General features: G+C 44.5%; 1 protein-coding gene across 1 annotated transcript in view; it reads left to right on the forward strand.

The window, feature by feature from the left end:
• Positions 1-9,711, forward strand: part of LOC126156243 (uncharacterized) — a 48,275-nt gene extending 38,564 nt beyond the window's left edge. Inside the window, exon 3 of the mRNA XM_049916296.1 lies at positions 9,070-9,711. Coding sequence (XP_049772253.1) covers positions 9,070-9,486 — 417 coding nt within the window. The 3' untranslated portion in view covers positions 9,487-9,711. The remainder of the gene's footprint in view (positions 1-9,069) is intronic.
• The last annotated feature ends 2,653 nt before the right edge of the window (positions 9,712-12,364 follow it).

Here is a 12,364-nt window from a genome sequence, read left to right on the forward strand (position 1 = left end):
TCTGTAAAACTCTTAGAATATGGCGGGCACCCGGAGGTCTTCCTGGGCCCCGGTGGAGGGGGTGATCGAACCACTTGGCCGTGACCAACCTCTCCACCCCAAATCTTGTGACTCCGGGAAGTCTTTTACCTGCCTGTGCTGTCTCTCTGAGCCCCTACCCAGGAGTAAGGTTGGCGCTGCTATACTACAGAACTGCTTCCCAACTAAGATTTGGCCACGCTTTACGGAAAGGTGTGAGGAGAATTAGGAAAGTTCATGTGCAGATTCACATTCACGTACAAGAAATGCATAATACACGACACATATAAATACGTATTATGAAGCCTGACACATTTCTTTTCACCAGGCCATATGGGTTCTGTTGCACCCGCGGCCGGCCGCGTCGTGTAATAAAATTGGCGGTGGAGCCGCCTTTGTTTGTATTTCCCGGTGCGAGCCAGCAGTGAAACCTGTTGCTTATGGAGTGGAAACTACTGTACCGTTTCATTACTGTACCGTTTCGCCCTTTACCTCCGATCCCTTTATGTATCTTACTTTGGAATCATTTTCCTACCACAATGTTTTCAAGATTTCGTTCAGAAAGTGAAGAATGAATCTAAGCTCGTGAATATAACAGAACCATTTAAATATCGAGTATCACGCACAATATCTTTATTTGCTTTCGTGAACCACAATGAAAAAGAGCGAAATTCATTTTATACTTCACCTTGGCTTCCGAATGTTTGTATGAAAATGGTTCAAATGGCTCTGAGCACTATGGGACTCAACTGCTGTGGTCATAAGTCCCCTAGAACTTAGAACTACTTAAACCTAACTAACCTAAGGACAGCACACAACAACTAGCCATCACGAGGCAGAGAAAATCCCTGACCCCGCCGGGAATCGAACCCGGGAACCCGGGCGTGGGAAGCGAGAACGCTACCGCACGACCACGAGATGCGGGCCTGTTTGTATGACATATACGTTATTTCTGCCTTTAAATAAGTATGTTGGTCTGTTAAAGAACAATTCGCAAGTAGCTCCCGGTATTATGTTACTACTAGTACCTGAAATCAACGTATTGCTATAATACTTTCGATAATACTTGTTCATAAATTTTGCTGCCCGCGGTCCCATGGCTGTCCTAACTGGCAGCAGAAGCACTAGTCACGGGTATGGTTCCCAGCAAATCGCGATTCTGTTATCAAGGATCTTTCTGACTCAGGAATGGCCTTATGAGTCCATATGAAAAGATGCTTGAATAAATAACCATAGACATTCTCATATAAGCCGCGGAAATGCATTTTTTACAACTGAATTCAATTGTAACATTCGTTTCCATCTTTACTGTCTCGACCGCACATTATCGATATGTTTCTGGGAAGAACCTAGTCCTCCTAATTTGGTCTAACTCCAGCTTCCGCGAGGTCTTATTCCTCATTCTGCTGAATGAACACGTGTGCGTATTAAGATCACCGTTATCATGCTTATAACGGTTTCTGCTGCCACGCAGACAACGCGATCACGTACGATTATCAGCTGAAACAGACAACAGTCACGCCGAAAAAAAAAAAAAAAGAAGAAAGCACTGCTGTCGTCCTAACGATAGAATTCGTGCAGCATGGCACACTTCCGTAATTTCAGGTCTGGTGCTGACCGTCTGACTGACATCCGCTCGTACAAAGAGCGACCCTTGCGATACACCTTCACCTGATCACGGATCGATTTCAACAGCCGTACCACTCAAAAACACCGGCTCCGTTTGGAGCGAAGTAGCTATTGCTAAAAGGCACTGTCTATGACAACCGCACGAAAGTACAGAGATCTGTGGTTCTAGAATCATGATACAGTTCAAGTTGTTAGTACTATTTTCATAAATGTAAATGCTTACGTTGGGGATCTCTGTAGGTCAGACAGCGTCCCTCGCATGCGAATGGCACACCGTACCGCTGACATATCCTGCGCATCTGTTTATTTTCCTGCATCACCCTTCTGGAGATCTGTATCAAAACCACTTTCTAGCTTTTTGAACGTTAGAGGCACATGACGGCGCTTTGTTGGCCTTCCTGTTCACGTGGTCGCAGTTTTTTGAGCACATCTGGAAAATTGTCAAGCAAGTCCTACACGTCACACCTATAATGTCTTAAAACTTGTTCTCACGTATGTGCAGAACGATACCTTAGTGTGGTTACATTTAAAATTGAAAGACCGTATATGAGATGCATAAGTGATTGTGGTTTGATGTCACTCCATAATACCTTGACAGACCGTTTTACCATCATCACAGGAAGGTAATACTACGCAGTACAAATAACTCTAACGTACCCAAGTTCTCGGCTGTTAGCTACCTTCATAGTTTAGCTTACACTAATCAGACTCACCATGTCTAATCCTAGAATTTCATAGCCCTACCCATAGTTCTTTTCAAGTTGTACGAGACTAATTCATCGAAAAATCTCAGTAAAAACTTAGCAATACTATTTTACAAACTTCTTTGCACATAAAATTAGCTTAAATATGCCTGACGCTTAGAGCACTATATTGTGAGTAAGTACTACACCGGGCCGAGGAAACCGGTTCTAATTCATCGAAAAATCTCAGTAAAAACTTAGCAATACTATTTTACAAACTTCTTTGCACATAAAATTAGCTTAAATATGCCTGACGCTTAGAGTACTATATTGTGAGTAAGTACGACAGTAAGTACTACACCGGGCCGAGGAAACCGGTATACCCATGCGCATCCAAATACAGAGATATGTAACGAGACAGAATACAGAGCCGCACTCAGCAACGCCTCCCTATAGGACAACAAGTGTCTGGCGCTGTTGTTAGATCGGCTACTGCTGCTACAATGGCAGGTTATCAAGATTTAAGTGACTTTGAATGTGGTGTTACAGTCGGCGCACAAGCGATGGGACACAGCATCTCCGATATAGAAATGACGTGCGGATTTTCCCATACGACCATTACACGAGTATACCGTGAATATCAGTAATGCAGTAAAACATCAAATCTCCGACATCGCTGCCGCCGCAAACAGATCCTGCAAGAATGGGGCCAACGGCGAATGAAGAGAATCGTTCAACGTGGCAGAAGTGCAACTATTGATATGGACTTTCGGAGCCGAAGGCCCACTCGTGTATCCTTGATGACTGCGCGACACAAAGCTTTACGCCTCGCCTGGACCCATCAACACCGACATTGGACTGTTGATGAGCGGAACCGTGTTGCCTGGTCGGACGAGTCTCGTTTCAAATTCTATCGAGCGGTGGGACGTTTAAGGGTATGGAGACAATGTCATGAATCCATGGACTCGGCATGTCAGCAGGGGGCTCTTCAAGTTGGTGGAGCTCCGTAATGGTGTGGAGCGTATGCAGTTGGAGTGATATGGGACTTCTTATACGTCTAGATACGACTACGACAGGTGATACGCACGTAAGCATCCTGTCTGATCACCTGCATCCATTCATTTCCTTTGTGCATTCCGATGGACTTGGACAATTCCAGCAGGACAATGCGACACCCCATACGTCCAGAATTGCTACAGAGTGGCTTCAGGAACACTTTTCTGAATTTAAACACTTCCGCTGGCCACCAAACTCCCTTGATATGCCTTGCAACGCATTGTTCAGAAGAGATCTCCACCCCCTCGTACTCTTAAGGATTTATGGACAGCCCTGCAGGATTCATGGTGTAAGTTCACTCCGGCACTGCTTCAGACATTAGTCCATGCCACGTCGTGCTGGGGCACTTCTACGTGCTTGCAGGGGCCCTACACGATATTAGGTAGGTGTACCAGTTTTTTGGCTCTTCATTATAAATTGTGCAAGAAGGAAATGAGGGCATATGTTCTGAACAGGATTGTGGTACGTTCAAGACATTTCACACACAACAATGCCTAAAAAACAAGTAATTAGAAAACGTCTGAAAGTGAAGATACATTTTTCATTAATAAAATCAGGAAACATCATCTAGAATAACAAGAGTTATAGCGGACAGATCGATAGGCGTGTCTGACACCAGTGCTGGTTCTAGAACATTTTTCGACACGAGCGACGTATTATTTACCCCTCACACCCTTCCCCCCTCGGCTTCCACAGTCATTAGTTACTTTTCCTTGAGCTTCTGTTGAGCCCGGTGAAGATTTTGCTTGTGTCCTTGTGTCAAAACATGATTCGACGCTTCTGTCGCTTTGACCTAAAACCAGACCTGATTGCTACACATCCTTGAAACCCACCTTCCAGCCATAGCATACGTCAGGCCGGTCACTCCCTCGGCACTGAGACACCTTAACCAACGTCCAAATATGACACACTGCCAGTTAATGCGTGGCTTACTACTGCGACAGGAGTATCTCCCAGTCTGTGACGCCTGTGGAGTGTAAATCACCATACGCAACGCTTTAACGAGGTGCGTTTCGTATTTTGTAGAGAGGGCAGAAGCAATTTTAAGTGGGTATTGTAACATATCCTGTAAGCCAGATTAAATTATTTTGTAGCAGTAGAGTGTTAGACTGCTCACTGACGGGGCATATTGCCACAGCTGCAGCTCGAAAGGAAATGACTTGGAAAATTTTTAAAATAAGATTTGGTGGTAAACATTCCCTACTGTGGTTGATTCTGCGCGCATTACCGTTTCCTTCGGTGTTGTTTTGAGGAAACAGGCGTAGTATTCGCTGTTGGATAGCAATAAATTGGGTGATGTGAGACCCTTGTGAAATTGCAGCACAATGCGATGAAATATGTCGCGGTGCACAGCGATACAAACCGGATTTCGAAGTTAATGAAAATCATACTGCATGATCTAACATAAATGAGATAATTAATCACGTAACAGTACGTGGACGGAACGTCGTCATCACATCACCGAACTTATGCTTCACAGCGATAACGAACAGCTAAAACAAAAAGTCCCATACATATAAGTAATTAGGGATACAGCACAAGTATGTCTAAATAAAATTAATTCACAATATGTGAAAATTATGAGAACTATTTCGTTCAGTTTATATCTACTACAATAGACATCTTACATGTTGAACAGCAGAAGAGAGAAAGCCGAGTATGAAGGACACGTAAGTGATTCCCTTATGAGGGAATCGATAAAATACCTTCTCTCTACTTAACTGAAGACGAGACGAGTATATTAAGACTGAAAACTCTTGTGTAGCATCTAGACTCTACACTAAGCTTTTAGGCGAGAGATTTTGTTGGGTTCAGAGCGGCATGATCATCCCCTTTTAGTCCCACAGTCAGGTAGTAACATTTGTCCGTTGTACACTTTTAGAATTTCCTTGTGAATTCCTCTTCGTTTCAGAACTTGACACCAAAGTTGATTTTAGTACTTCTGAGCTTGTGTGTGTGTGTGTGTGTGTGTGTGTGTGTGAGCGCGAGAGTGCTCGCGCTTTAACATGTGTCAAGATGTGCATGGATTTTTAATTCTTGTTGAATTTTTATAGTTTTATAACGCCACTCGCAAAAACATTTTATCATTGGTGCGTAAGACCAAGCAGTCGTAATCCCGAAACAGTGCATCACCATCACCATCATCATCATCATTATAAACAACAAGAAGTACTACTAATACGTGGAATGGCATGACTCAAGAACTGTGCATTGCCAATGTACTGACACATCCAATATACAGAACTTATCCACAGAAGCGCCAGATGCAACTGGAAAGTGTTTGATATATTCGAGAGACAGAATAGTCAAGCTGCGCTAAATTTCATCTTTCTGAGGTTAGAAGCTCCGGTAGCCATTTTTTCGTGTTTGCTACCTCTCTTTCCCTCCTCCTCCCTCTTCCTCTCTTTCTCTCTCTCTTTAATATGACTTCTGCAAAAAACAGTGTGTTTTCCTTTTTCTAAATCCCTTCCCATACTATCTTCGATACTTACGTGTCATCCTTGCTGGCTCCTGTTTTATTTGTGTAAAATTGTACACAAACTTTGGTGCGGTTCTCTATTTTAGGTCAAAAGACTAGAACATGCGCATTGTATTTTGTTGTTTCTCGCCTGAAACTGCATTAATTTTAAAGATTAAATTTTTCATGTTGACCTTTTATTTTTACGTTTTATTCCTTGTCTTATCTGTAAAATACTCGCCAAAAAGGCTTCTTTCCTCAAAAGTCTTTGTTTTTGTATACTTTTCCCGAGAACAACGGTAGTGGATGCTCAGTTCAGAATACCTCCGAGAAGTCTAAAAGTAACAGTAGTCGATGTTTAAGTTCAGAATATCCCCTAAACATCAAAACGCGTAAAACAAGGCCCAATAATACATTCCAGTCTTTGTAATAAGTGCAGTTACGTGTTCGGTAACACTAAATATCGAGAGGCACATGTTATTTCTTTGGGTTTGAGACAGGGAAACAACCAATAGTTCGTGTAATACACTCCAAGACAAAAAAGAGAGACGCACCTCGAAGAAGTTATCTGAATGGGACGGAAGTAGTTAGATAAGTGGCACAAACAAATTGTTACAATTTCATAAAAGATGACTTATTCAAGAGAAGGACATTCACAAATTGAGCAAGTCAGTGACGCGTTGTTCCACCTCTAGCCCTTACGCAAGGAGCAATCGTCTTGGCACTGACTGACAGAGTTGTTGGATGTCTCCCTGAGGGATATCGTGCAGAATTATGTCCAATTGGTGCCTTGGATCATCAGAGTCCCGAGATGGTTGGAAGGCTCTGCCGATAATGCTCTAAGCTATTTGGCGACCTCGCTGGCCAAAGTAGGGCTTGGGAAGCACGAAGAAAAGTAGGAGAAACGTGTGCGGGCAGGCATTACCTTGATAAAATGTAAGCCCAGAAAGGTTTGCCACGACAAAACGTGTCGTAGAACATCTTCGACGTGCTGCTGAGGTTTGAGAGTGCCGCGGATGACATCGAAAGATGTCCTGCTATGAAATGACCATTACTCCCGCCTCTCGGGCAGTATGGCGGGCCACAGTCCGGTTGGTATCCCATCGCTGTCCAGGGCGTCTTCTGACTCATCTTCGCTGATCATCGGGCCTCATTTCGAAGAGGGACTGATCAATGAAGACAATTATATCCTATCTTATGAGATTCCGGGCCACATTCGGCATGATGTGCTCCAGTTTCACAAAGTGTCTGCAAGATGGGTGCCACGGCAGCAAACGGGCTTATTGGCGTAGGCGGCACAAGGGGCGCAGTGAGCTGAGCCCTCTTTCTATGAGACGCCTGTTAATGGTCCTCGTGGTCATTGAAGCACCAGCTGCACGTCGGATCGATGATAATGATTAATCTGGGGATCTGTGTGTCCTCTGACGATTGCTCGGTCCTCACATTTTGTTGTCTCTCTAAGTCGACCGGTTCGTTTTTGGCACTGCGTTCCGCCATTGTTTACCATTCTTGGCTACTCTGTCGAACGCCGGTATCGCCCCTAATCAAATGTCGAACGATTCGCAGATTACTGCAACCGGTATCTTTGAGCCCAACCAGACTTCCTCCACCAAAGGCTGACATCTCCGTATATTGTTCACACGCCTTTCTACGAGGCATAGTTACTGTCCAACTGAGTTCATGGAATGAAATTTGCAAAGACTTTATGACCTGGTATCGACCTGCCCCCTGTTTAATATCGTTGCCAGCTGCGTGGTTTTTACACGAGGGTGAGTCAAATGAAAACATTAAATTTGTAATAACAAATCCAAATTTAACGCCGTTATTCTGTAAGTTGGTAAGCGTGCCACAAACAGTGTGCAGAATGGCCTGTAGATGGCAGGCTGACGCAGATGCACACTTACCGTCGCACTGTCAGTGTAAAGATGGCCGCCCACTTGCGACTTGCACCAGGGAAGAACAGCGTTCTGTTATTCGGTTTTTGAATAGTGAAGATGTGAAACCTATTGAAATTCATCGACGAATGAAGGTTCAGCACGGTGATGCATGTCTGTCACAGCAGCAAGTCTACGAATGGAGTAGGAAGTTCGCAAATGGTGTGACTTCACTGGAAGATGCTCCTCGTCCAGGAGTCAGAGTTGTGACTCCACAGAATACTGCAGCAGTTGAAGCCATAGTGAAGGAAACCCGCTTAGTGACACTGAATGACATTGCAGCGTGTTTACAGATTAGTCATGGGTCAGCACACCACACTGTGCGTGATGTGCTCCAGTTTCACAAAGTGTCTGCAAGATGGGTGCCATGGCAGCTGACTCCTGAAATGAGAGAACGACGTGTTGATGCTTGTGAATAACTTTCTGGGCGCTTTGAACGAGAAGGTGATGGCTTCCTTGCAAGAATCGTTACTGGGGACGAAACCTGGGTTCACTTCCACCAACCGGAAACGAAGAGAGCGAGCAAGGAATGGCGCCATTCCTCATCACCAAAACCAAAGAAGTTTGGAACAGAATCATCAGCAGGGAAGGTTATGTTGACTCTTTTTTGGGACGAAAAAGGCGTCACTTTGGAGCATTACATGCCTACAGGGACCACTGTCACCAGTGCATCCTACACAGATCTCCTAATGAAATCATCTGCTGCCTGCAATCAAATCAAAGCGACGTGGATTGCTGTCAACAGGTGTCCTTTTGCAACATGCCAATGCTAGGCCCCACACTGCCTGTACAACAGTTGCAACAATCACAGTCCTGCATTTTGAGTGTCTTCCTCATCCAGCATACTCACCAGACCTTGCCCAAAGCGATTTCCATATGCTTGGGCCACTCACAGACGCAATGGGAGGAAAGAAGTTCCGTTCTGATGAAGAGGTACGCCAGGCGGTGCATGAGTGGTTGCGCGGACTACCAAAAGAATTTTTTTCTGAAGGAATTTACGCACTTTGTAACCGCTGGAGGACTTGCATTGAGCGTGGAGGACATTATGTTGAAAAGTGATACAGCTTTGTACCACTTCTGCAAAATAAACAATATTTAAAAAAATTAAGGTTTTCATTTGACTCACCCTCGTAGTATAGTTCCACTGAAGTTCACACACAAAGCACGTGTGGCGGATAAAGCAGTAGGAGTTTCTAGAGACCAAGCTCGGGGTAATTTTGTTTTCCTTGTTTTAAAGTATGAACTGATATGCTTGTCTGAGATATGAAATTATCTCAAGTGTATCTTCCAGGGCTTGCACGTGGGGTCTCCAGCGGAAGACCTGCAGTACTTTTTACACTCCAGCGCCAGCCTGGAGGTGCTGCAGCACCACACGGACCTGCTGCTGTCCGAGTACCACAGCACGTTGCAGCACACACTGCGGGCCCTGGGTTTGCAGCAGCAGGCGGACGCCTACCCGCTGGAGCAGCTGCGCAGAGACATGGACCACTTTGGGACAGTAGCTGTCATAACAGCCTTCAAAATCCTGCCGTTCTTACTCCGGACCGACGACATGGGGCTTCCGCTTGACTCACAGTCTGAAAACTTTAAGGAGCAAATGGAGAAGTTCCGCCGAACATCCTATAGGAATGAGAAGTACTTACGGTACTTAGAGTGTCTCTTGCCTGTCTTCAACTCCAAGGGATATTTCGAATCACAAAGTTCGTGAACGCTGCTAAACAATTACCTTCTCATCTTAATGAAGTTCCTAATTAGTGAAAGTTTAATTTCATCATCTGTTCTCATACCTCCATTTTTTGCGCTTAGAAACTCATCATTACCCTTTGGACTCCATGATGAGCTATGAACTGTTTCCTGTTTTGATATTTTGGAAATGGTGTTGACTCACATAACAGCACATTCTGCCTCAACTATTCGATTTAAGGCAATATACCTTCGGGACAATGTTTTCTCGGAGAATGTTTCACTGATTCTCTTCAAGCACTTTTTTATTAAATTTTATTACACTGTCAGTGATCAATAAACACAGTACTTGATATTCCTCTTAATGGAATACAGTTTGGTTCAGTTTTCAGCACAATTTGGCCAGTATTCTTTTGGCTGACATAGGAATCTGATTTTCAGCAATGCAGGAACGAGGGCAACGTCAAATTTGCAGTCGTTTCTCTAAGTCCCTTTATAGTTGTTGTGTTTCAAGGTAGTTAGTAAGTACTAATGCACTACGAATTACGACTAGAAAATGTATTTTCTACTGTACACCCTGTACAGCCTGTAATGGCTCCAACACAGAATGTCTCGTTTTTGTGGTATACGATATATTTCCTACGACCTGAAATTGCACAACAGCCTAAGGAGTTCCTTGGGTGAAGAAATTTTTCGTATGAAGTGGGTTTTTAGAACTTCTACGCGCAGTGGGATACAACTACATGGTGCGATAAGTGTGAACTACACCATGATGAATAGGTTTTGGGCAGCCTACTTTGGAAATTACACAACATGTCATAATTTAAGAGCAAATTTATCTTCTTTTAAGGAATGGGGCTTTGTACTTTTACTCATACTGGTCATGGTGATTAATTCCCTATTTATCGCCGACAACGGTGGCCGAGTGGTTCTAGGCGCTTCAGTCCGGAACCACGCTTCTGCTACGGTCGCAGGTTCGAATTCTGCCTCGGGCATGCATTTGTGTGATGTCCTTTGATTAGTTCGGTTTAAGTAGTTCTAAGTTCTAGGGGACTGATGACCGCAGATGTTAAGTCCCATCGTGCTCTGAGCCATTTGAACCTTATTTATCCAGGGAACAAACACTTCTAACGAATGAATGTTCGTCTTCTTTGTAAAACGGATAATCAACTCAATTTACCAAAACTTACACACTACTGGCCATTAAAACTGCTACACCAAGGAGAAATGCAGATGATAAACGGGTATTCATTGGACAAAAATATTATACTAGAACTGACATGTGATTACATTTTCACGCAATTTGGGTGCATAGATCCTTCGAAATCAATACCCAGAGCAACCACCTCTGGCTGTAATAACAGCCTTGATACGCCTGGGCATTGAGTCAAACAGAGCTTGGATGGCGTGTACGGGTACAGCTGCCCATGCAGCTTCAACACGATACCACAGTTCATCAAGAGAAGTGATTGGCGTATTTTGACGGGCCAGTTGCTCGGCCACCATTGACCAGACGTTTTAAATTGGTGAGAGATCTGGAGAATGTGCTGGCCAGGGCAGCAGTCGAACATTTTCTGTATACAGAAAGGCCCGTACAGGACTTCAAATATGCGGTCGTGCATTATCCAGCTGAAATGTAGGGTATAGCAGGGATCGAATGAAGGGTAGAGACACATCTGAAATGTAACGTCCACTGTTCAAAGTGCCGTCAATGCGAACAAGAGGTGACCGAGACGTGTGACCAATGGCACCCCATACCATCACGCCGGGTGATACGCCAGTATGGCGATGACGATTACACGCTTCCAATGTGCGTTCACCGCGATATCGCCAAACACGGATGCGACCATCATCTTGCTGTAAACAGAACCTGGATTCTTCCAAAAAAATGACGTTTTGCCTTTCGTGCACCCTGGTTCGTCGTTGAGTACATCATCGCAGGCACTCCTGTCTGTGATCCATCGTCAAGGGTAACCGCAGCCACGGTTTCCGAGCTGATAGTCCATGCTGCTGTAAACGTCGTCGAACTGTTCGTGTAGATGGTTGTTGTCTTGCAAACGTCCCCATCTGTTGACTCAGGGATCGAGACGTGGCTGCATGATCCGTTATAGCCATGCGGGTAAGATGCCTGTCATCTCAACTGTTAGTAATACGAGGCCGTTGGCATCCAGCACGGCGTTCCGTATTACTCTCCTGAACCCTTCGATTCCATATTCTGCTAACAGCCATTGGATCTCGACCCACGCGAGCAGCAATGTCGCGATTGATAAACCGCAATCGCGATAGGCTACAATCCGATCTTTATCAAAGTCGGAAACGTGATGATACGCATTTCTCCTCCTTGCACGAGGCATCTCAACGACGTTTCACCAGGCAACGCCGGTCAACTGCTGTTTGTGTATGAGAAATCGGTTGGAAACTTTCCTCATGTCAGCACGTTGCAGGTGTCGCCACCGGCGCCAACCTTGTGTGAATGCTCTGAGAAGCTGATCATTTGCATCTCACAGCATCTTCTTCCTGTCGGTTAAATTTCGCGTCTGTAGCACGTCATCTTCGTGGTGTAGCAATTTTAATGGCCAGTAGGGTACTTTCGGTAAGAATATCATCATTTTTCGATTTGACTTTCATTGCGTAAAGCTTTTTTCGAAATAAAAATATTACTAGATATACAGGGCTATTACAAATGATTGAAGCGATTTCATAAATTCACTGTAGCTCCATTCATTGACATATGGTCACGACACACTACAGATACGTAGAAAAACTCATAAAGTTTTGTTCGGCTGAAGCCGCACTTCAGGATTCTGCCGCCAGAGCGCTCGAGAGCGCAGTGAGACAGGAGCCGAGAAAGCGTATGTCGTGCTTGAAATGCACTCACATCAGTCAGTCATAACAGTGCAACG

This window comes from Schistocerca cancellata, chromosome 2 (assembly GCF_023864275.1).
Source record: "Schistocerca cancellata isolate TAMUIC-IGC-003103 chromosome 2, iqSchCanc2.1, whole genome shotgun sequence".
Classification (NCBI taxonomy): domain Eukaryota; kingdom Metazoa; phylum Arthropoda; class Insecta; order Orthoptera; family Acrididae; genus Schistocerca; species Schistocerca cancellata.